Source organism: Pseudopodoces humilis, chromosome 28 (genome assembly GCF_049639895.1).
Source record: "Pseudopodoces humilis isolate 2021_Gansu_Grassland_sample_001 chromosome 28, ASM4963989v1, whole genome shotgun sequence".
Taxonomy (NCBI): domain Eukaryota; kingdom Metazoa; phylum Chordata; class Aves; order Passeriformes; family Paridae; genus Pseudopodoces; species Pseudopodoces humilis.
This window is the reverse complement of record NC_142227.1, coordinates 5,634,097-5,660,901: the sequence shown is the minus strand read 5'-3', so window position 1 is coordinate 5,660,901 and position 26,805 is coordinate 5,634,097. Positions and strand designations below refer to the sequence as shown.

At 41.5% G+C, this 26,805-nt stretch overlaps 1 protein-coding gene across 2 annotated transcripts in view; it reads right to left on the bottom strand.

The window, feature by feature from the left end:
- Positions 1-25,874, bottom strand: part of RANBP3 (RAN binding protein 3) — a 56,623-nt gene extending 30,749 nt beyond the window's left edge. For both annotated transcript variants that reach the window (XM_014260089.2, XM_014260090.2), the window contains exons 1-2: positions 25,751-25,874; positions 13,594-13,649 (exon numbers count right to left, since the gene is read on the bottom strand). In XM_014260089.2, coding sequence (XP_014115564.1) covers positions 13,594-13,649; positions 25,751-25,772 — 78 coding nt within the window. In that variant the 5' untranslated portion in view covers positions 25,773-25,874. The remainder of the gene's footprint in view (positions 1-13,593; positions 13,650-25,750) is intronic.
- Positions 25,875-26,805: the final 931 nt, after the last annotated feature.

The window sequence follows — 26,805 nt, the reverse complement described above, 5'->3', positions numbered from 1 at the left end:
CAATTTGTTTCCACTTTTATCAAAAATCCTAAAAGCAAAAAGAAAATACTTGGTAAAAAATTTGCATGAGTGGAACTGCAGATCTCTATATGCAAAAATCCTTAAAAATAAACAAGTGATTTCCACCTGAATGTCAAAAACTTAAGATGTTACTAATATGCTTCATTCTCAATGCTCAAGTAACACATACAAAAAAATCAAACCTATATAGCGCAAGCCTCAAATCATGTTACCATTGTAATTTCGTAACTGACAAGCACAACTACTGTACCATCACCATGTTTAGTGGGTAACAGGCATCAATAACCAAAACCAACTCTGTACCCTACTGAGTGCAAAGCAGAACAGAAAATCTGCTCAGAGTTATTTCCATGCTTCCTAGCCCAAGAGTTTTCAGAGATTAAAGCTATGTAGCTTTGGACAAATAGATGCCAGGTAGATTCCAAGGGGGTGGGGGTACATAGATCTACTGTACTACCCTAAGCTTCACTTTTCTATGAAGCCACAGATAAAGTCACCACTGCAGCCAGAATTGCATACCAGTGCTGCTTCAAAGGAAGCTGGGTAGACTAGACAGAAAACAGGGGTATATATGCATGACAAGCCTGACAGACTGGAAAAACAGCAAATTACATTTAGTGACAATGAACAGCAGTAGGCCTCACCATTTTAGCTTCTCAACCTACTCAGTGTACTTTACAGCCACACCTGCTTTACACAAGTACCCCACACAATGGAAACAAAAGGCAGGACCATCTCATCCTGTAAGAAACCACCAAGGTAATTAAATTTATCTCCATTCAGGTCTTTGGACTTAGATGCTGATGAAACACAAACTGGTAACAGCAAAATCCAACTCAGAATTTTCTTATTTAAGAGCAGAAGCAACTTTTCACTTATTCCCTCTGCCCCTGCTTTTCAGAAATCCAGCTAGAGAAAAGTTACATTTATGCATAAACAAAGGTTCTTACAATTATTACACATTTCTAGTTAAGGAAATTAGCTTCCTAAAGGCTACCAACTGCTTTTCAAAAGTCTAAGTCACAGTAATTAACTAAATAGAAACATTAATTCCTCACATAATGGTTACATCAAGCTAAGAGAAGAACTTCAAAACTTCAACAAATTTGTCCGTTTTTACTTATTCACATTAGTGAACAGAAACAGGGACAGAAAGGGGGAATTTCGGTAAAGCAGAAAAGGTCAGTGTAATTCAGGGAAAGATCTAAGGGTATGCTTCTAGTGTTTATCTTTGAAAATGCATTTTAAGATGCAAGAAGTCATGTATAAAGGATTTCAGAGCACAGTAAAGCAAGTCTTCAGTCCAGACACTCTGCACATACACAGACATTATTGAACTGCCATGATTTGCTTAAAAGCTCTTCCAGAACCTCTTAATCAGCAGAGTTTTGCTGGGACAGCCACATGCTGTGGGAGGCTGGTGTGGGTTGCCAAAGAGTTAGGACATAACCATCAGCTCTGCAAGGGGCTCTATCTATGGCCACACTAAATTCATGTCATGTCAAAAATATATGCCAGTGTGTGTATAAACAAGTAAACAAGAAATATGCAGTGTCTCTTCTTCTGTCTTAACTCATTCATTTTCGCAGGACCTGGGAAGACTGCATGAAAACTGCTGCTCCAACAAACCAGTACAAGTACTCTTAAGATGCATCAACCTTCTCTAGATTTCAAGGTAAGGGATGGTTTTACTGTAAGACACTGGGATAATCTGAAGAGTACTTGCTAGTGCATGCCAGTTATATGTCCATACTGAGCACCACGCAATTTGGTACATTTAATTTAATGGAATCAAGAAGAATACTGAAACAGCTTTCTGTACAGCCACTAATTTCTGCATATGATCCCCAACAACATTTGTGGGTTTTAAATTTCTTTCAGAACTGAGCTAACTGGGTAAGATTTTCTGCTCTCTAAAAACAAGATGAAGATTAGGGTTAGGGTTGCTGCTGTGTTCCTGAAAGTCTCCACCATTCTCTTGGACAGTTCTAGTAACACTGCAATTTCATATGACAGAAAACTGAGATAAAAGACTGCGATCATGTTTGATAGGAACGATGTGTAATAACACCATAGAAGGTATGGGTGTTAACATCTTTGAAATAGGTCTTAAGGCCTCTACTAACTTCAATCAGCAGTTTTGTAACAGAGCCTAGGCAGCCTGACTCCGCAAATAGTCAAGAGGGGGACTCTGAAAAAGCCTGAACTTCTGAACTTTGGGGTAAAATGCGAGGTTCAAGGAGGGATACAGGGTAGGCGGTTCAGGAAGACTGCACCTTCCTAGTACCTCAACCAATGGGATAAGGAAGAGAGCAAGGTGCGGTGCAGGATAAAAAGAGGCTGCACCCTCTGAAGCCTCAAGAGTGAAAACCTGCTGGGGGCGTGTGGCCTAGTAGACTCTCTCCCTTTATTTGAATAAAGTTGCAGGACTCCTGTGTCTCCTTCATGGACACTGGTTTTTTATAGTGTGATCTTCCACACATGTTTACCAGCTATATTTTAAAATATTACGCCTTGAAAATCTTATCCTTCAGAAAAGAAACTAAAAGATTTCAGCACGTAATCAAGTACCAGTCTGAACACTGAGAGGTGCTTAACCTACAGCTATTAGCACCTTGTCATAACAATCCATTCAGTACTGGGTTTACTTGAAATGGACCTTATTCTTGTACAAAAAAAACCCAAATCAACCAGTGCAAGAAAAGAGTGCAGGTATTGGGTGAAGAAGCAGCCTTAACAAAGATCTAGCAAAGAGCACATGCCAAGGGGGTGTGATGCCAGAATACACAGCAACACTTACCTGCACCAAGAAAACATGGTCCACCAACCAGAAAGATTAGGAACACTTGAAGTTGTTCTGAAAGACTGTATGGTAGCTGTCATTTAGTCATCTGATCTTTCAGAAAAAATTTTGCAACATCACCAATAGAAAAATCAAATTATGAGCACTGAGAGCTTTTACACAACATACTGACTTCCTCCCCACTACAAACACCCAAATTTAAAACTCTGCTATGATGCTGTTGGCATGACATATCCAGTAAAAGCAGTATTAGCTGCTCACTTTGTCAAGCTGCAACATTATGGCCCATAGGGGGAACAGAGAGTTCTCTAACTGCTTGAAGCAAACCCCTCAAATATGGACCCTTATTTAGAAATGCTCTTACCCTTAGGCAAACACACAGTTTACACCTTCAATTTTAAAATACTTGAGGTGTCTCTACAGTTATGCTACTAGGGAGACTCACAAATTTCATTTCTTCTAATTGGAATGAGGGTTTAGAGAGGACTAACACTTGAGATCAAAGAACCAGACAGACTGTCATTTGCACTACCTACAGTGAACAGTAACGGATTCCACCTGGTGGAAGGTACTTCCTTAATCTCCTCAGCAGCAGAAGCACTTTAGGATGACACTTACCCCTGCCAGTTCTTGGTGAATAGGAGCAAGCTGGGCTTCAGAAGCAGGACTCAGGGTAGCAATGACTGAGGCCACAGCAGGAGTAGGGTGCTCAAAGTCACACTCACCAGCTGGTTCTGTGTGACCCAGACAATGGTAGGGGGGCTCAACCTCTCCCTGAGGGTCCTCTCCTGAATCTGACAAAGCTTTCTGCTCTCCAGAGGACTGTGAGCAGAAAAGACAACGTCCCTTCCATGCAACGCTGCAACATGAGAGATCAGTCGTCCTAGTGAGAGGATCCATTTTTAAATTTCACTGTTTTCACAGTGTGGCAGAAGGAGCTGCTTGTTGCCAAGGCACAAATTAAAATATACAGAAATTCTGTAACAGAACCTGCTGACAGAATTAGTTTCCCCTGCCTGTGAAAAGCCTCAGTTAGAACAAATGCACTATTTTGAAAGTTACCAAAATCATCTGTGTCCCCAGCAAAGAGGATTCTGCCAGCTACAGGCTTGTTGGGGTTCACTCCCTTCCCTTCACCCAAGGACTAAAGAACAGCTGATAGTTTTTATGTGCAGATTCAGATAAAAAATTAGACTGTTATAAATAACAATATAGTATTGGCTTTCGCATTTATGTATTAGCTTTCACATATTATTAATCACAAAAATTTTGATATCATTTGTATTTCCTTTTAACTGCTTTTTGGTATTGTATAATCTGTGAGTTTATGTGTGGACTGTATGGTTTCATATAAATAGAAAATAGTAATTTAATAACTGTATGATCTCTTAGGCCATAGTCTAATATTAATATAGAGACTATGTGATGGTAAAATGTTTTTATGTAACTAACTCAGAGAACGTTGTAAGATAATTAGGGAGCTCCTTGCATTTGCAGACTATCTGACTGATAAGATAACAGTAACAAAAACCAGAACCCAATTTCCTGATGACTCCTTATCAGGGAGTGTAAAAACAACAAGACAGAACCAGGAGAAGAAATAAAATATATTGGTTTAATCTACAAGATGGCATGAAGTCAAAGGTTAAAACCAAGAAAAAGAACATCTAAACTCAAATGTTTGAATAAGTATAAACTCTTATAAATATGCATGTACCTCCTGTAATGCAACAGTATCTAAAGAACATTGTTTTAAGCTGAGGGTGTGCTTTTGACAGATAGCCAAGCACCCCAGCACTAGATTTGGTCCCTTTTATTCTTTATTAAATTTAAAAATTTTACAGAGTGAACTTTGTTTTTCACAGACAATTACTCTAAAGTGTCTTCCACTGCCTCTTCAGCCCACTTTTGAGGGAGATGAGGTTGGTTATAAAATTCTCACAGAAATTAATTATTTTAACTTTCACACAAGACACAGGATTCTTTCATATTCACATGACAGCGAATTATCTGAAACACAACACCAATGCTTTTTTTCATAAACTAGCAAGTTTCAATCTATTTCAAGGAGGGAGGTGACAGGAGAACTAGTGCACCCTGATGGGATTTGGTATTTGCTGAACTTCTGCCACGGACATTTCATTCCTTCACAGCATTTAATGCTGCACATCTCTGCTTGTACAACAAAAGTTAGCATTATCATATTCTGTACACATATGAAGAATGAAAAAGTTAAAAAGGCTTTGAGCACAAACAACTATATTGTGATTAAGGATTAAGTTATAGTCCATGGATAACATGCAGGCCAAGGATGTGCTTCCACTTGCAATCTGTGGGCTGAGCTTCAGCTTATGGTGAAGGATCTGAAGAATTAAGCAGTAAGGGAAAGATGGCACTCAAAAGCACACAACCTTGGCTTGCTCCCAGAAAACACTTGTCAGAAAAAAGAGACTAAAAATGCTCAGAACTGCCCAGGTCCATGGCAAGAAAGTAAGCAAAAGCCTCAAAAATAAACAGCAGCACTTAACATCTTAAGAGCCAAGTTTAAGTAACAGTTGTCCTGTTGTGGTAACAAAAGCCAGCAATACACGAAATTTTATCATGCAAGATATTACTATAATAAAGGCTCAAAATAATAAAAATGTATTTATGGAGATAATATGATGAATGTCAGATAAAAGTTCAGGATGCTGGGTTTTTGCACTGCCAAAGTTAACTAACATTTTAATATTTAGTTGTTAATAACAGACCCAAACACTGACTTAAAACCCGACAGAATGAGAAGAGTTAACAAAACATTTTTTCATCAAATATTTAATAAAATCTAGCTGTCCAGCACCCTATCTTTACCTCTTCATCTGGGCAGAATAACAGGAAAGGCTACCTGGAACTGGCCGTAGCACTTACAGTAGGTATTAAAAAAAAAAAAAAAGCCTTACCAGAAATCTACACTGACTTCTAGGTACAGTTCAGAAAATTGGTAATAATGAAGAGGAAGCAAGAACATTCAATACATACTTGTGCTAAGCACTTAAAATTGGAAATGACAAAATATTTTGCAAGCAATTCATATCAACACAGTTTAGAATATCTAAGTAAGACTAAGTAAACATCCAACAGATTTTAATAGCTCTTGTAATACTTGAAATGCTTAGTGCCAAGCATTTCAAAAAGTGGAAATAAGCATAAATCTGATTTCTAGCCTAAGCAAGACTGGAATATCTGCTTCAAGACCCACAAAAGAAACAAACAAAAGTAATTATTGCAAATCACCACTTCTATGAAGAAAAATCTGAATCCAAGATAAGAATTTCATGTCCAATATATAAATACATAAAAATATATAAACATACAAAAAAAAAACTAATCAGAAACTACTGTAAGTTTCAGAATTTTGTGAATAGTACACGGTTTGAGTCATGGAAGACAAGACCAACGAAGGATTCAAGGATTCATCAAACCAGAACTGCTCCAGGCAGAAGTTTGTACAGCTGTTCTCAAAAAAGCATATCCAAAGAAAACTGCAAAATATTAAAATTAATTTTAATCCTTAGTCATGCATACTATTGAAAGTGTTTCCTAGTCTCTTAACTTCATGAATTCTGATCTAAGCTCTTTCTTGAAGTTCCTTGGAGCTGGTGAACAGTTCACTCTCTTCCTTTTTGCTGGAATATTTTGTCTGAGGAATGTGTCCCTCCTTGAGCCTCCTCCTCTCTAGAGAAAACATTCCTTATAAAATACAGTTCTAGGGAGAACTTGACACTTGAAACCTGTTCCTGTCTCTTAAACACTACGGCAAAGATCAAGAGAGATTAATAACATTAGGAAGCCACCTACACAGATTCACCTTGCTCAGCCAGATCAAACAACTCCTATTTCATTAAAACTAAAAATAACACACCCAGACTAAATACATCTATCTGGAAATTTGGCTTCTTCTGCAATGTAGAGAATAAGAAGAGACATGAAGGAATACTTAAAAGCTAAGACTCATGTGATACTACTGTCACCAAATATAGGCAAGGAAATAATATCCTTTTTCAATAAAGCCTGGCACAAGCACTCTTGGACCAGCTTTTCCTCCTAATTCTGAATTGAGCTATTTGCAGCTCCTTTCCTCATTTTCCTCACTCTAGCACCTCTATCCAATGGCCTAAAAAGACTACACTGAGTATATCTTTTCACATTTTTTACCTGCTTAGAGCCAAGGACAACTCTTGCCGATATGGCAAACAGCTTTTGACTTTATCAGCCTCTCTAAATTCTGCCAAGCCTTCTCTTGCACAACTGTCTTTCCAAATACCTTCATGACTGTTCTCTTAAGTACAGCAATATCTTCATAATTATGAACTTTTAAGCATAAAATTTAACTCCTTAAGTATACTGTGGACTTACAATACAGTTCTGCTGGGTATCCCAACAAAGTCTCTTGGCAGCTATGCTGAGTCAGACTGGGAAAGGGAGTATTTTGCCTCTCCATACACAAATTACTTCATTCACAGTTCTCTCTCTGTCACTATCCTAAACCCATACGTCATGGCCACAGTATGAAGAACCTTTTCTAGTCATCCACCTCCCCAAACCACCAAAACCCATATAACACTGCATCAAAGCTGGGCTTCAACTAACCCCTACTTTACATATCTAAAAAAAAAATAAATTAAAAAAATATTAACTCATTATTTTGCTCTATAGATTACCTGGGAATGCCATCTTCTAATCACCTACATCATTTTTACAACTCCATACCTAGTTTTAAAACTCCATAGTTAAGACCACGATGACAACTGTAACAATTTAACAACATAACCCCTTACTCACTCCAGAACCTTTGCATTTAGGACCCAATTACCCCTTAAACTCTTTGTACCGCTTCGGCATAGAACATGACCCAAGTATCACATAACTTCTTTGACTTCTTTCAGAGTCAATCTTAAAAGACCACCGCTATCAATTCACATATGGAAAGCAGTACACTAACAAAACTAGTTATACAACCAACTAGAAATAAAGTGCTCTTTTCTATATTCTACCAATACCCCAACATAGGCTGGTGGAGGGAAGAGGACAAGGTGCAAGCTTACATCATAAACAATGGCCTTTTCAAGTGCAAAATTTTTTTTAATCCGATTAGAGAGTCTACCTTTTCCTATACCTGTGACTAGGGAGGTCGTAACAATCCTATATGATGACAATCAGTAACATCCAGATTACCACAGTTCACACTTGCAGAACAAGTGACACTACTTTAGAAACATTTTTGGATTAAGTGTTTCTTTACACTACTAGCAATTGAATTTATTTGAGCTAACATACTTGCTTAAAAATATGTCAATCCAAAAACAACAGAATAATTTCACCTTAGAAATGCATGTTAGAAGTGAAAAATTACTTTAAAGTAACCTATGGCCAGAAACTTGTCACAAAATGGTTTTATGGCAGAAGTCAAAATCAGTTTCAGAACAGAAACAACAAAGAAGTGTCTAATATTAAGCACAGATATAAGTTGTATCCATCAATTTAAAATATTTAATTCAGAAAGTGCTATGAAAAGCACATCTTAGCTCATAAAGAAGTTATTTGGATAGATAATGGAGTAACAGAAATACTCTATGCCTAACATAGTGAGGTTCAGACTTCATATTGCTTTCAGATCTCAACAGCTTGAGCCTTAAACTGATGCAAATTTCCAAGTGGTGTCAGCACTAGAAACTCTGCTTGTCAGAAACACAAATAGCAGTGCTACTATTCAGATATTTGCAAGATTATATTCCACACATTGTAAAAACAGTTCTCAAACAGCTAAGGTGTGGAATTCAGCCTGGCTGGGGACCCAAACCAGCTGACCATTGCCTCTGAAGACCCACCTATCTGAAGCCGTGGGAATCTCTCATTTGAGTTAAAAGCCTTTCCCAAGATACCCCTCTGCTGTTATGTTAGATAAGTTACATGTCAGTTACATACTGGGTAATGTTGCTCCCTATATGGCTAGGCTACTAGAATGTTCGTCCCCTTAAGGGTCCCCCCTAAAGTTATATACTTGTCTCGGTTCTAGAAGACAGGTGTCTGTTAGGGAGAGCAGGAGCTTCCCTTGGGATGAAAGAATGTAGACCCCCCCTCCTTCCGAATTATTATAATTTTGAAATCAAGGGGCTTTCAGGCAGAGATCTGGGGATAGGAATAACAGTTCTTTACTAGTATAACCATGCAAACAAACAACAATAACTACAGCATTAACAAGAAAACAGAACCAGGGGCCCTGTGACAGCTTTCTCGGCTGAGAGGGGAAGGGATGGAGGAGAGGCTTTGTTTCCACAAACCCCCTCGGGCAGTCCCGGTGCTCCTGCAGGACTCTGAGGAACACTCAGCTGGAACAGCAGGGATGAGCAGAGATCCTGGGCCGGTGGATGAGGTGGATCAGCAGCTCCGCGGCGGTGCCTGGCACTGCCACACGTCCCAGCAGGACAGGGGGTGCGAGGCCACCAACAAAGAGGGGAGAAGGAGAAGAAGCAGCAGCTCCGTCTGGGTGATGGCGAAAATTCCCTTCTCCCCACTGCAGCAGCTCCACGACCCAGCAAAAACGAAAATGTCTTTTTCCCGAAGCCGAAGAAAGCCAGCCAAAAACTGTCCCCACCCTCCTTTCCTGCCCCCTTCCTCCCCTGGGCCCGGCCACTCTTTGTCCTTTATCAATCACCCACTAAATACCCACAGTTAGGTTGTCTTCGCAGCTAATGGGTAAAAATTCCACGGGCAGGCCAGAACAACAAAACCAAAAAAAAAGGACACCTAACCCTCAACAATACTGTTGTGCCTTCCTTTGTTCTCGTCTTTGGTTGGTCACCCCCACAGAGCTCTCCCTGGTTATTGTTGTTTGGCTTTTGGGCATCGTCCCCATTTTCTTTTATTCCTTATTAAAGTGTTATTTTCTTGGTGCCAATGATCGCTCCTGCTCCTATTCTCTCACCACCCTCTGCCCTGAAATCAGGGGACCTAAATGTTTGTCACAGCCACCCTCATTGTGACACTAAGGAGACAGGAAAATCATGAAAATGCACACTCACTCATATTTAGTAACTACCAACTTGACATCCACCATTAATTCACATCTAAATTTAAAACAAGGACAGACTAATCCTGTCTTTAACTGCAAAAGAAAACTCAAACCTCCTTAAGGAAAGTAAAATTAAGGAGCACTATTATGAACACCATGCACTTTTTGTCCCCTCCAAATAAACATGTCAAATTGCAAGTTCTGATGTTTTATTCAAGCATATACATCCTTAGCTGGAAGATGCAGTTAAAAAATTAGTTTCTAGACTAGTATGAACTTTGTCCTAGAACATTGTGAACATTTTCCAATTTCCAGTGGAGAAAAAAAATAATAAAATCATAAAATTGTTCAGGTTGGAAAACTCTTCCAAGATCAGAGTCCTGCCATTCCCTCAGCACTGCCATGTCCACCACTAATCCATGTCCCCAGGTACCACATCCACACAGCTTTTAAATCCCTGTAGGGATGGGAATTCCACCACTGTTCTGGGTGGCTGTGACAGGGCTGAACAGCCCTTTCAGTGAAAAAATTCCCAATATCCAACCTAAAACACCCTAGCACAACTTGAGGTCATTTCCTCTCATCCTATCTCTTGTTCCCTAGCAGAGCCTGACCCCCACCTGGCTCCACCCTCCTTTCAGGGAGTTGTAGAGAGTGAGAAGGTCTCTCCTGAGCCTCCTTTTCACCAGGCTGAGCCGCCCGCAGCTCCCTCAGCTGCTCTGTATCAGCCTTGTGCTCCAGACTCTTCCCCAGCTCTGCTGCCTTTCTCTGGACATGCTCCAGCCCTTCAATGACTTTCTTGTCATGAAACTGAACCCAGGATTTGAAATGCCACAGCAGTTCCTAACACGGGACAGCCACTGCACTGGTCCTGCTGGCCACACTGTGGCTGGTACAGGCCAGGTGCCATTGGCCGTCTTGGCAACCTGGGTACACCTGGGCTCATGTTCAGCCACTGTTGACCAGGACCACCAGGTCCTTCTCCACCAGGCAGCTTTCCAGCCCCTCTGCTCCAAGCCTCAAGTGTTTTATGGTGTTGGTATGACCCAAATGTCAGACACCTTCCAAGCACAAACTTAAGTCAAGATTTCTAGAAAAAGAACATTGTTTAACTTAATAGCAGACACTACTGTTAGCTCCACAAAAGTCAGTAATAACACTGAATTATATCAACCCAGCTGTAATACTAAGAGGATCTGTAGATGGTGCAATGAAATCTGCTCAGGATGTCCAGGTTCATGTGGAAAACCACTAGGCAAGCATATGAACAACCATCACAGACAGTTAACTGAATACACAACGCAATGCTTTCTCTCCCCTCAGCTTATTGTCAGACTGCTGTCAGCACTAAAAAGCCTCCACTAACAATTCTGCTTACAGAAAAAAGTGACTGACTTGATAGACATTTCGCAAAACGTAAAATTGTAATTTATATTAAGAAACTACATATTAAAGTAGTGTGCTATTTAACAACAATTTTGAAGTTACTTTTGCATTCTCTTCAAAACACTGCTCTAGGAAAAACTCCTCCGTTTACAGGACTTCCCTGTAAACTTTAATAAGGCCATAAGTCTTCTGTGGTAGGCAATGTACTTAATCAAGCACCTTTTACAGAAACAGTAACAGTTTACCCTTCTTCGGAACACTTAGCTATTAAGTCTTTCTGAAAATGCAGTGAAAGATCTCAACCAGTATGTAACCTGAGGCACTCTTCCTTAATTAAGTTGATTAAAGCTAGCCCGAATGCTATATTCTGATATATACAGTATGGATTAAATGGCTGTAACTCTGTGCTCACAGCATCATGTTCTGACTATACTGCTATTGTATCTATACTACGAAAGACAACTATTGGCATGACCAAAAAGCCCTTAATTTAATCAAACTGCAAGAAGCACAGCACTGATGCTTCTACAAGTCCCTCTCTGCAGTGTCAAATACACCACAATAAAAGCTACTAAAATTATTAATCACTCCCCCCTTCCTCTTTTAAAAAAATCCGACATCTCCATGCAATACATAGTTTAGCACAAGCATTCATATCTGTTACTATTTTGAAAATTGGCAACTAACTGACAGATGCTACTACTAGACTCTCTGATCTGTTTCAAGGAACAGGCCCTATTCTCCATCCAAGACAGACTTATTCCATGCCCAAAGCAACAGCACGACAGCACCACCACCACTTGGTATTTAGATCAACTTATCTCTAAATCATGTGCCTTCAAGATGCTCAGGAACCCACAGACCCTTCACCCAACAAAGCCAGACTTTCTGTCTGTGCTGAGGCAGAGGCGGTCCTGAATACAGTTAACTGCTCAGCACCACCTCAGCATCCTCAGGGGCAGCTGGGCAGATTAAATCACAGATCTCCCTCCCTGGATCCTCTCTGCCAGCCCCAGAATATATTAATAAAAGGTATAATGTATTTTTACAAATATTTTGTTGAGACCAATCAGAGTGAAACAGCTCTCTCACAGCCCAGTGCAGAGCCTTGCACAGCTTAATGCTGAAGGCATGCAGTGTGCAGGCCTCTGGAGGAGTGCAGAAGCAAATGTACAACATGAAGGAACTTGTGAGTACAAGAACTGTTATCTGTATGGTATTGGCATGTAAAGACTAGTCCAGCAAAAAAGGACACAGGACCATGTCACTCTGCCTGGATTGCACACCGCTATGATCACCACCAGGGTAAAGGACACCTGCAGAGAACACTCACCATGATGCAACTTCAGAACAGTCTAAGCAACAGTGGTTAACTGTTAGGAAGTTAAGAAGCTGCTTCCTAAAAGGAAACATGATCAAAATTGGTAGCGCAAACACTACCACTCCCTTCATTCCAAGGTATACGTAAACAGCCACTGTAAAAATGTAATTAAAATAATGTCTTGAAAGTACTTACTCTCTGGCAGATTTAATTCGATTAGCTAATATTAGGACAGCAGACTTAAAACCTTTACAGGCTGAGAAACAATTTAGCTCCTGCTGAGGAATATGCCTACTGAACCTGTGAGAAAGCTTGAGTCTGGTACTTTTTCCAAACCAAAGAAAAGCTATCAACTGAAAAATGGTTCAGTATTTCAATTCAAACATTTCTGACTCCACAGATAACAAAACAATCCAGTGATCCAACAGGAACCTCTCTTGGTTCCCACCATCTTTAACAGAAACAAGAGTAACTGATTTATTTTTTTTTCCCCACCATAAATCTTAATAGCTTTTACTATTAACCAGAAAGAATTAAACACCCTATTGAGATAATGGAACAGAATTACTATTTCCCAAGGTAACTAGACACTTCACAGCATACTAACCAAAGATATGAGAGACATTTAAATACACTGAAGTAAAAAACAATAATCTGGACCAGTTTTCTTTGGTTTATCTCAACCCTATTATCAGAAAAACAAATTTTTGTAGCTTTGTCATGCAACTCAAGTGTCAGCACTCCTCTGCCACATATTCAAGACACACCTTCACCACACTTTCTTCCACATTGGTCCATCTTCTGTCTGAACAGCTACCTGTATTGTGAAACCACCATACATCTTCCCACTTTTAGCCCTTCAGTACCTGTTTGCCCTATGCCCATTAATGATGTTAATGGTCTACTAGCCATCTTCAGCTTCACAGCAATATAGACAAAGGGCTGATCACCATGGAAGGAAGGAGTCAGGGCTAAGAACAAAACCAAAAAAAAGTATCAGTATCTCCTTACCTTCTGTGCTTTATCCTTCTGAAATACAAAGACAGGTGGAGCAATGGCAGGTTTTTCTGTAAAAAGAGAAATCATTGGGGCTTTTTCCAACCACATTTTTATTGACTATTATGAAAATGTTATGTTCTATGATGCTTTTACCAACAATGAATCCCTAAGCTGTTTATATCTCAGTTACACATATTGTTTCTACCAGTTCCTGGTAATAGATGTTTATAAGGACTTGATCTCCAGAAGTAAAGGGGAGTGTTTTAAGGCAAACAACACAATTAAATGTCTGAAAGCTATTTGTTTCCCCTTCAGATGGCTTTCAATCTAGTACTTGTACCATATTTTAGTACATCAGAAGGAAAAGACCCTTTGCTGCAGCAGTTCACTAGCTGACCAGATGCTTTTCCTTCCCCACTGTCACGCATTAATGAAAAGGAAGTTTGATGTACATCCATACATATCCCCTTCTTAAAGGTCACCTAACACTGACATTTGATTTCACTAGTATTTCATTATCATTGAAAACTTTAGAAAAGTCCTAAATCACTATGTGCAGGTCTAAAATTCAAACCGGATGTATTACACATTAAAGAGGAACCAGTCTTTTCTGCATAATTTAAGACTACATGTACTTTCATCTTAAAGCTCTGAATCAAATATTAGCAGAATGCTATTTCCTAAATAAGCACATCAGCATCTAGTCTACAAGAGCAGAATCAATGTCTAGAATGAGTGTGTATTTCCATTGTCCTTCAAGATTCCACAACTATCTCAGTGTCCTGAATAACAAAAATACACATACACAGGGGGAGTGTGTGTGATAAAGCAGAGAATTCCTCAGAGTTCAACAAACTGGTGCACCGTGTGTTTGAGTTATACTTGAGAAGCTGCACATGCACTATGCAGTCAGCAGCCCTCCTCCATGTTTGTAGGGCTAAAGATGAGTACAATATTTCAGACTATCTTTCAGTCTGGAAAATGGGATTTAGGAAGAGCTAGATTTGCAAAGAAGTAAGCCAAAAAGTTCCAACTTTGCAATTATCCAGTCTTACAAACAAGTTTAGACATCTAAGAAAATTAAAAATTTTAAAACTTTCAGAGCTTGAAAGGCTAGCATAAAAAAAAGGGAATATAAAGCTATCAAGAAGAATTACCTTGGACGAAAAAAAAGAACAGTATCACAAAATCTTCCATAAATCAGCTGCAGCATCAGTAAAGTGCTTGGATCACCATATAAGGAAAAAGGGATGAAACTGTCCATTTGGGAAATGCTAGTGTTAGATCAGTTTGGCTGGAAAAGTGAAATTTTAATTTACAGACACAAAATTATGAAAATAATTACCAGAACAGTGCATTTAATTGTGAGGGTAGAAGAGCCTCCTTCTACTTTTCTGTGAATCTAACTCAAAGGGATAACACAACAAAGCAAAAAAACACTGCAAGACCGATCTTGCAAGATTGGCATAACTTGTTCTATAAAAGGTAAAATTAATCAAGAAATTAAACTACTTATGACATCATTTTGCTTGCTTTTTTTTCCCTTTTTTATTCCTTTATTTTTTAAGTTAATCTATCCATCAAATACTGCAGAATCTTAAAAATGCTTATTAATAAGAGCAATGCAGGCAATCCATTTCAGAAGTGAAAACAATACAGACCCTTAAATTAATACCTGTCCCAAGAACCAGAGTGTGTTGAAATAAGCCAGGGATCCATTTTCATTCCCTTGGCCTCAGCATGGAAGGCTTCACTGAGGCAATGGCCAAGCTGTTGACCCTTGACTTCAAAGTGACAGTTATTTCTTAATAACATGTGGTATACTTTAGTGTTCATTAGTGCTACTGCTACAGCAGCCTGCCCTCTGCCAAACCAATTAATAGGGAGATCGACCAGAATGTGAGACTTGATTGTCATGCACACCTTACAAGAGACTCCTGCACCAAATTCCACAAATACCAAGGAGAACCAAACAAAAAACTACTTGTCTGTCTAGTACATAATAAAGGACGGAGGTACTGAGAGAGAAGAAAGCAAAGAAAAACAGATCCAACAACAATGCAGAGTGAAGAGAAAAGCATGGGAAAACTGGTGAAAGACATAATGGGTAGCCAGAGAAATTAACAAAAAGTAACACAACAAAATAGGAGATGGAGTCCAGTGATTGAAAACTAAGCACTTGGGGAAAAAAGAAGACAGATGTCCAGAACAGCAGAAAGCTCCCAGGAAAAAAAGAAACAGATGAAAGAAAAACGAAAAATAGAGTGAAAAAACTCCAACTATTTGACATTGCATCCAGCTATGACAAATGAGAATGGCAAAAGGATCTAATAAAGCAAACTACGGCCAGGCCTGTTACTACACCTGAAAAAGGGAATACTGGTGCAACATTTGATAGTCTTTGTGCACTGAAGGAACACAGTCATCCAGTATTCAAGGTCCAAGAATTTCACCACTGATCTTGTTGACTGTGAGACAAACTGACAGGGTCAGGAATGACTGTGAGACAACAGACACTCAGAGCTAACAACTGTACCAGTGCTTACTCAGGAACAGACACAGGGAACACTTGTTCATTTCGTCCTTTCTGAAGTCTGCAACAAGAACACAGTGCTAGAAATATCTCCCTAATTCTAGCCCAAGGCAAGAAGGGATCACTGGATTGCCTAATCTGACTATCGTCATTAAATACTGCGTATTTTTCTAAGCCTTATTTAAATTTTGGTTAACCATTTTCATTGAAGGCATCAAAAGCAAAGTATTACTGCCCTCAATCATCCATTTCTGCACTTGGTAAAAAATTCTAGTGTTAAATTTCCCATTCAAATGTCCAGCTCCTGCTTTTGGTTCCTATTTCTAGTTATGTTTTTAAATGCATTTATGTAGAGCTCTCTACCATTTCATGCTTTTCATACAAAAGCACTTACACATACCATGTTTCCATCAACAGAAGAACACACATACTAGGTTTTAGTTTTGCAGATGTTAGGTAGCTCTTTGGTTTTTCTAGTCAAATGCTGGTTCAAAAGAAGAGTTCCACTGTTATTTGTACTAGTCAACCTCTGGGCCAGATGGTCATGTTCTCAAGCATGCTTTTGTTAAGCAGGGTGTCTGAGGAATGACCTATGGTAAAATGGATCTGCCTGGTCCACTAACCTGTCAGCAACTTATAAAGAAAATAAAGCATGATATATGAAGGAAAAACCCTCAACCTTCAAACTTCAGGTAGAATTCATGTAAGAGAACATGAGCTTTCCTTCAACAGATGAGCAGTCAGAGTACACAGTTCTTAAAAACTGAGGATTAGACTTCTTTTTTTTTCTTCAGAGAAGCATATAATTAGAAAATCGACATTTCTCCAGATCTTTGTTTTGCCATGTTTCTAAGTTGGCACTGATAAAGGTGTTCAGGTAAAGTCCAAGCATGTAAAAAGGAAAGCAAACTTCAATAATTAACATCAGAGACGGTACCTCTCCAATCTCAAGATCTGGAATAATAAAACCTGAATGGTTTTAGGCTGTCAAATCAAATTGAATCCACAACTGAAAACAAGCTGAATCCACAGAACTCATTCCTGCAGTTTATTCACTTTGCAGGTATTTCAACCTGCAAGAATAACTACAAAAACCTCCAAGAGCTGGATTTCACAGGCTAAATTTCTTTAACATTTTACCATCAAGTCATTACTATCAATAAATGCCCTATGTCCTGTCAGAAAAACATGTCCTATTAAAAGCTGTGGAAATCAGAATGCAGAAACAGAAAATACTACCTCCATTGCTCATGAAGAGATAAAATCTTCAAGTCATATATACTATTTACTATGAGATTTTTAACCTAGATGTGTGACCACTAGTAGCTGTAGCAAACTCCCATGGCAACCACATTTCCCACAGCTAGGCAAAACATCCACTCACATGAATGCAACCACTGCAGCTGGTGCACCTCTAGCAGCCACAAGATGTCAGACCTTTATTGCAGCATGAAATGACTCCTTGAAAAAAAATCCAAGGGGTCCAGGGCAACAAGAAAAGCTTCTGTAGGTACATTGGTGATACGAGAAAGGCTGGGGAAAAGAGATATAAGAGAGGCTGGGGGCCCTCTCCAGCAGGAAACAGGAGACATGGTTTCCGTGGATATGGAGAGCTGAGGTACTCAATGATGTCTTTGACTCTGTGTTCCAAAAGAACTGCTCCAAACACTCCACCCAAGTTATAAAAGGGGAAAGCAGCAGGCACTGGCAGAATGAAGGACCACTTGCTATAGGAAAAGGCCTGAGACCATCTAAGGAAGCTGAAGGTGCACAAGTCCATGGGCACTGATAAAATGCATCTGAGTCCTAAGGGATTGTCAGAGGAAGTGTCTAAGCCATTCTCCATTCATTGAGAAGTCATGGCCATCTGAGGAAGTACCCAGTGACTGGAAAAGGGGAAATATAACCCCCTTTATAAAAATGGAGAAAAGGCAGACTTGGGGCCCTACAGGCTGGCCAGCCTCACTTCTGTGCCTGGCAAAATCATGGAGCAGACCCTCCTGGAAACTGTGCTAAGGCACATGGAAAATAACAGTGATTGGCAAGAGCCAACATGGCTTCACTTAGAGCAAACCACACCTGACAAATTTGGTTCGGTGATTGTGTTACAGTGTTGGTGGACAAGGGAAAAGCAACTGACAGTCTACCTAGACTTGTGAAGAACATTTGACACTGTCCCACAGGAGATCCTTCTCTCCAAATTGGACAGACAGACCACTCCCTGGATAAGGAATTTGCTGGTGGCTGCACTCAGAGTTGCAGTCAATAGCTCACTGTCAAAGTGGAGACCAAGTTTGGGACCAGCACTGCTTAGTATCTCTGTTGGTGACTTGAACAGTGGGATTGAGAGCACCCACAAGAATGTGGTGCCAATGACACCAAGCTGTGTGGTGTGGCTGATACGCTGGAGGGAAGGGATGTCATCCAGACAGGCTGGAGAGATGGGACTGTGCAAACCTTATGCATGTCTACAAGGCCAAGTGGAACTCCTGCACTTGTGTCAGGGCAATCCCAAACACAAACACAGGCTGAGGGGAGAATGGATTGAGAAAAGGCATGGGGAGAAGGACTTGTGGGTGCAGGTGGATAAGAAGCTCAACATGCCCTGGCCATGGGCACTGGCACACAGAAACCCCCCTGCTGTGCTGGGCTGATTCCCCCAGCATGGGCAGCAGGGGAGGGGAGGATTCTGCCCCTCTGCCCCACTCAGGTGAGACCCCACCTGCAGAGCTGCCTCCAGCCCTGGGGAACAACATCAGGAGAACGTGGAGCTGCTGGAGCCAGTCCAGAGGAGGCCACGGAGCTGCTCCAAGGGCTGGAGTCCCTCTGCTCTGGGGACAGGCTGGGAGAGCCGAGGGTGTTCACCTGGAGAAGAAAAGGCTCTGGAGAGACATCAGAGCCCCTTCCAGTGCCTAAAGAGGCTCCACAGAAGTGGGACTTTGGACAAGGAAGAATGGCTTCAAACTGACAGAAGGTAAATTTAGATGAGATATTAGAAAGACATTCTTCCCTGTGAGGGTGATGAGGCCCTGGCACAGGTTACTTCATGGACCTCTGGACGGCATCCCTGGCAATATTCAAGGCCAGGCTGGATGGGGATTGGAGCAACCTGGTCTAGTGGAAGGTATCCCTGAACACGGGGAGGTTGGGGGGTGGGGGTGGGTGGGTGGGTGTCTTCAGTGGTCTCTTCCAACCCAAACCATGGGTTCTTATGAAAATAGAAAGGAACACCTGCAGAAGTGTATATCTCTAGAGTTCTCAGGCTCACAGAGTATATTACATGGCACAGCAGTGACAAGGGCCAGATAAGCTGGCCTTCTTCACTGCTGAGCCCATTGGGCCTCTACCATAAGGACACACCATAAATGAGGATGGATGTCTCTAGTCCAATCTCCTGCTTCAAGTAAAGTCAGTTATGATGTCAGGCCAGGTTAATCAGGTTAACATCCAAGGTGGAGGCTAAGCAGGGTAATCTCTTCCCTACTGCTTGACTGCCCTCATGGTGAAAAAAAAACCCTACCACCACCAGAAAAACCCAACCTTTTCCCTGTTTCCAGTCTGAACATACCATTCCACCTCTCACCTTTTGTCTTTGTCCTTTCAATATACACCACTCTGATGGGCCTGGGTCTGTCTAATAACCTCCTGACAGACCCTGATTCGATCCAGATGTGCCTCTCTGAAGACTTCTTTCATCTAGGCTGAACACTCCCACTCTCTTCACAGGACATGCTTATCTCAGTGATTCATGTTAAACTTTAAATTTTAGAAGGAACCATGTCATGGAAACAACTTTCAAGACCTCACCAGATCTGCTGTAGCCACATTATTAGGACAAGAATTTATTTTTAAAGTTGAGAACTACAATGTTTCAAACATTTTTTCTTTTTAAATTCACTCCAAATTACACTTAGAAATGGAATAGTGCCTGATTACATGGAAAACTACATGAGGCAGGAAAAAAAACAACCTACAGCGCAACTTCTTGGCAAGCAAGTCCCTGCTTCCAATTTCAAGCACTCTTCGACACCAGAAGCATATAAATTTGGAATAGCTACTCCAGCTGTAACGCTTTGTAATACACCACCTGAGAGAAAAGGCATACCTGTGAACAATGAATAAGTGTTAAAAAGAAGAGCAATAACGCTGTTAACTGACTGAAAATACTCGGAGTGGTAATTTATCACTTGTGAAACACTCATCTAAGAGTCAAGAAAATAAAAAGTTCAAAGATAGGTTTAAATATGATTATTGGAACATTGCAGGCCACAATAAATGCTCTTGGGGATTTTTTCACCATTTACATTATGAAGAGCAGAATAAGCATGCTAAACGTAACATATGAAGAAATACAGACAATTTGTGGCACTATAAAATTCAAAAGGTGTTGAAAACAACACAAGATTCTTTTTCAATAGCTAACAATAGACTCAGAGCAAAGAGCAAGCTGCCACTAAGAGCTTATCTGCAGAAAGACCTCCACAAGCAAAATCCAGCCATACTTCATGTCAGAAAGAATAAGAAACACAACTGGATAATTCATGGTCAGACTCCACAAGTGATGTCATGATGAATAGAACTGACATGGGGAAAAGATACTTCTGCAAATGTTACAAGTCAGAAAAGAAAAAAGTAGCTTATTTTCATATGAGGAAAAACAAAGCCATAAGGCAAGCCTACTACTTTGTAATGTAGATAAAATATATATAAAGAAATCAAAAAAGTGTTAACAAGAAGTATTAAAGCATTTAGATAGCTCCGTCTTATCAATTAAATAGATCTTTATGGTGCTGCCTGGGTATAAATTATTAGGACAAATCACTCAGCCTAACTTTGCACCCACTAATCCATTTGAAGTCACCATGGGGGGGGAAAAAAATTTTTGTTTCTAGATTCTGCAGACAGAGTCAGTGGTGAATGTGACATCTTCCCTCAAAGTAACAGCAGATGTTCCTCTGTCCAAAATCTATCATGAGACAAGCAGAATGAACAATCAGGGCAACCCCCAATACCTTGCATTCCCCCCACCACCGAAACAGCACAGAAGCAATGTCACCATCCTACAGGTCTGGTAAAGAAATTATATTGATTAGTCTGAAAGGAGCTACTTCAGTTTGCTCACCTTCTATGCATTTCATAAAATCATAAAATAGGCTGAGTTGGAAGGGACCCATTAGGAACATTGAGTCCAACTCCTGGCCCTGCAGAGGGCACCCCAAAAAGGCCACCAAGTGACAGAGCATTGTCCAAACACTTCTTGAACTCAGGCTTAGTGCCATGACCACTGCCCTGAGAAGTTTTATATACTCAACCTCTCTCTGGGTGAAAAATCTCTTCCTGGTATCCAAGCCCCTGACTCAGATTGATGCTGTTTCCTCAAGCTCTGTCATTGGTAATGAGAGTGTAGAAACTGGTACCTGCCCCTCATGAGGAGGCTGAAGACTGCATTGGGTTTCCACTCAGTCTCCCCTTCTCTGGGCTGAACAAACCAAGTGCCCTCAGCAGCTCCTCATATGGCTTCCCCTCTAGAACCTTCCCCGTACTTGCAGCCCTTCTCTGGGCACTCACTATTAGCTTAATGTCTTTTTTAAACTGTGGTGCCCAAAACTGCCCCCAGAACTCAAGGTGAGGCTGCCCCAGTGCAGAGCAGAAAGACACAATCCCCCCTCCCTTGCCCAGTTGGCCTGATGCCCCCCAGGACATGTTTGGCCCTCCTGGCTCCAGGCCACTGCTGACTCAGATCCGACTTGCCATTGACCAGAACCCCCAGGTCCCTTCCTGCACCACTGCTCTCTAGCCTCTAATTAACTTAAGGCAGTTACATACAGTAAACCTCTTATGATTGTGAACTGTATGCTCAGCAATTTCATAAAGCCAAGTAAGTTGCAGACACCTCCTGAAAGGGAAATGTGAACACAGCCATCAAATTTTAGCCCTGAGAAAAATTTGTATCACCTTTCAGCCACTAGAAAGATAAAGTAATTAATTCCCCATACAAGAGGATCCTGTTGTCTTAAAAGTGCAGCTTCAGCAGTAAGTTATAGATAAGCAAATTACTAGTTGTGTATTAGCTGCAAGTTAATGAGAAAAGCATTCAGGTTCCCATAAATATATGGGACCAACAGGAAGGTGCTAGTTCTCTTTAGTATTCTAGCTGGATTGTCTTAAAACTGACACTTAACACGTGTGGCAGTGAAGTACCAAAGACTTCAAAGAAAGTTTCTAAGAACATCCAGTAACTACTTTATACATTAGTACCATTAACAATTGTGCTCACCAGTCTAAAATCCTGGTTTTCAATAATCACTCTCAAAATTACAGTCCACAAAACCTTTATCACAATGTCACTAAATGTTTGCAGCAAAGTCAATCAAACTTCACACAGCTAGGGAGAAGTTTCTCTCTCCTCCTCTTCATTAGCTTCACACTTAATAGCTCGTCTCCCACCATGTCAGGCAAAGCCAAGACCAGGATCTGTTCCTAGGAAACTTCATTGTACAAACTTCTTCGGAAAGTGACACTGTGACTACCTCATCTTTTAGCCCCCTTCTATGAAGTAGAGGACTCCCTTAAACAAACAACCTTCTTCTGTCAAGATAAGGTAGGTCATCACTTCTATATTAAGAGGTAGGGGAGCAGTTTTACCTACTCACTAGGTTAGGTGGATGAAGAAGATTTGAGGAACAAGAAAAATGAAAAAAATAAGTAATTATTAGAGGAAATGCTTGAAGCTTTGAAGAAATGCATCACAGAAAGAAAATCCATTAAAACAGTTTGAAACTGCAAAGGACATTAGTAAAATGGTTACTTGGAGGCAGTACTGACAGCTCAGCAGTGATGTAAAACATTCAATAGTCTAAGAGACATCAGAACCTAGAAGGTAAAAATAGCTAATATACTGTTGGAAACAGAAACACCAATGAAAGACAGGTGCCATGGTAAAAGTTACAGGTTAAAAGCACTTTGCATTAGTAAGATGAGAGGACACAGGCAGCATGAAACTCCGTACTTTTCAAGGCCAGGAAAAGGTTTGTTGCAGTAATCAAACAGGTAAAAATCTTGAGTTTCACCTGCATGGACAGACGACCGTCTGTACCGTCGAGACTGGAAGAAGGTCCTCCCTGAATTTCTTGGATTCTCCTCTATTTTGTCTTGGAAGTTTTGCATACATGTTCCCACAGCTGCAATTGTTGCCTGTATGGGGCTATGTACGGTATCTGCATATGCTCGGAGCTTCTTCGCCATATCCAGCACGGTCTCCTCCCAGTCATCCCGGTTCATTGTTGCTAAAGCAGAAGTGTATTCTTGTGGCCCAAAGTCGAACAAGTTTTCGCCACATCACAGATGTACATGGCACCAAGTCTGGATTTCTAGTACCTAAGTCACCCATGAAGACAATTTCTACTATAAAACCTACTGTTTAAACATGCCAAACAAAAACAGTCTGCAAGAATGACTGAAACCTCATTCTAGGTACTTGTGTCTACTAGGTGTCATAGTAGTATGTATAATTGGCTTCACACCTCACAACCAAGTATGATTGAGACAGTACTGTTGTACAGATCAATCAAAATTAAGGAACCTTAAGAACTTTGCTGTAATCACACTTTTTTGTGAACATGAACATTGAGCTATCAAATGCCATGAACAAGAGAAGACCAATATGAACCAGAAGGTCAAAGAATTATCAGTACCAAAATAGTTACTTGACATATTTTGGCGAAAATATCTGGGCACAAGGAAGGAAAGTATTCACCTAAACAATGGAAAAATAAAACTAACTGATGTGTTTAAGTATGAGGAGAAAACAGTCATCTGAGAAGATCCTTGCCATAACAGAGCGCAAATAAGCCAAGTAGAAAGACAAAAGAATTCTCCAAGTTTCAGCAGAAAGATGCGAATTCCAGGAAGCGCATATATTTCCACTGTTACACAAAGAACATACACCTCAAATATGGAACTGAAGGGAACAAAACTAGCAACAGTCTATATAATATCTATAATTAATTATCTATCTATATAATATCTATATCTAATAACAGTCTATCTAATATCTAATGATATTAGAAGGAGGAGACAACAGTTCCAAAGCAGCTGATCTTGCTTCGTCTGAAGAAAGATTGTATCACATTCTTACTGCAAGAAGCAGCAGAACAGCAACAGCTGAAGGGGACAACTCTGGAAAGACTGGTGAATATAAACTAAAGATGTTTACAGGTGAGGTAAGTCTCTGGAGGCAGGAAAGGGTCATAAGGATGGGATCACACTCCCCCTTGCTATCCTAGACAGTCTATAAGACCCTGCAGAAAAACAGAAGTAGAGATAGAAATACACAACAAGTCATCATCAAAAGATGTAATAAATACTGGTAAACTCTAAGCAGCAGAAAGGGGAGGTAAAGTGAGGGGCTAGCATGACTTAAGATAGCTATTGCCAAGCTTCTGGTTCAAAGAGAATGGAAGAACTCATTAAAATTTATTATAAGGTGATTATAATGGCAGTATATAAATTAAATACTGACATTAAGCTTCTCATAAATTGCATAACAGATTTGCCTACTACTATTCTTGAGACCACTTATCATGCCTCCTCAGGCACTGACAATTCATCTTGAGTCTTGAAGTCAACAGCCTAAGACATGCCGCATCACAGGATTTGTTAACTTAAGCGTAATAGTATTGTTAGTTGTTTGTAGGCTTCATCTTCAAAGGCTGCACCTACAACATTTATTTGCTTCCTGTTGTTTAACATTAATATCAGAACAGTAATTGCCACTGACACAGAGTTCAAAAGTAAGAAACAATCCTGAAAGAAGGGGCCTCACGTGTGCTTCCATTCACCTCCCTCTGGGTATTTCTTTCCCTCTTCCATTAGCTGAGAGAAATTATGAGAAACAACAGCGACAGCAGGGCAAACTAGCTTTTGCCAAAACACTGAGAGACATTTGTTATTCCCCAAGGCAAAATATAGATACCCACTGCCACTTAAAACACCACTGTACACACTTTGGGGCAGAATACCCAAATACTGCAATACTGCAGCCCACGTTCTCCTACAGCTCTTCAGAAAAACGTGAAGCCAGTTTACTAGCAGAACTCTGATGATTTCAGCTCAAGAAAATACAATACTACTATGGTATCCCACCTTGTTTTACAGAGCCCTTCTATTAATCGTTTTAACTAAAGAAAATATTAACATGACTGTAAGCAAAGGAAAGATTTACAGTGGTGCGAAAGTTGTGGACAATAACTTCAAAAAGCAACTGGACAAGGCGGCGCACAAAGCGGCTCAGAGCCAGGGCCGAGACGCAGCGCTCGCTGCCGCGCTCCAGGGCCCGCGCACTGCACCGGGCCCGCTGTCCATGTCCAGGGAGCAGCGACCCGCGTGAAGCACCTAAGGACGCAGGCCCCAACCTGGCTTCGTCCGTCCCCGCCTCGCGGACAGCGCGGTGGCCCGGCCAAGGCGCTCCCTTTGTCCGGCCGCTGGCCCCACTGGGACCAGGAAGACCGCAGGGAGGTGGCGCTCCCGGACACGGCCCTGAACGCGGATCGCCGGGCCGCGCCGGGCCGCGCCGGGGCCCACGGCAGCGCGGGGCCGCTGTGGGCCAGAGTAACAACGCCTGCAACTCCCGCCTACCTTCGTTTGCCAGGTCCGCCATTTTACTTCCTCAGCCGCGCCCACAATGCATCGCGCAACCGGACGGCACCGCTCACTGCGGGCCCCGCACGCCGCGCACGCCCCGATTTACGGCCGCCCCGAGCCGCCCCCGCGCGTGCGCGGAGGGCGGGGCCGGCCCGCCGGACTCGCGAGCTGCGCGCGGTGCCCAGTCGGTTCCCAATCGGTTCTTAACCGGTTCCGCAGCGCCGGGCGGCCGGTCTGGGCAGCATCCCCGTGGGCCCCATCGGTCCCTCCGGCCCGCGCGGCATGTATACCGTGGCAGCCGCGGCCGTCGGAGCGGGGCCAGTTACCCGCGGGTCTCCGTCCCGTGCGCGGCTTTGCTCTCCCCACTTCCTCCCGTGGCTGCGGAGCCCAAGTGGGCAAGCCATGAGCTGCTGCTGGTGCCACGTCCTGCGTTCACAGTGCCGCAGCCCGGGCCGGTCACGGGGCAGCAATCACCGTGCAGTACCTGCATTGGGACATAGTTCCTCTGGGATGCTGTCAGCCTGAACATTGACTCATATCCAGAATAGAATCAAATCCAACTCCTGGCGTTGCACAGGACAGCCCAGCAATCCCACCCTGGTCCTGAGAGCATTGTCCAAATGCTCCTTGAGCTCGTGCAGCCTTATGTTTGTGACCACTGCTGTGGGGAGCCTGGTCAGTGCCTGACCACCCTCTGGGGGATCCTTTGCTTAATATCCAACCTAAACCTCCCATGACACATTCACTTCGGTCATGGATCATACCTTTCCAAGCCTTTTCTCCAGACTAAAAATCTCTTTTTGGAAAGATGCTGCTCTATCCCATACATCTGTGTTTACTCTTATGACATCTTGCTCTACAGAAGTCCACACTGCTCAAAATGTAGGTGCACCTGAGTGTTATATGGTCACAGAGGGTCTGTCCAAAGAGTACAGTGTGTAACCATGCTAGTGCTCTCATTTCCTTGATGGTGCCCCATATTTCATTGGCTGCTTTGTTCGGAGCACCAGGGCTCCCCTGACTACATGGTCTCAGTCTCTATGCCTTAA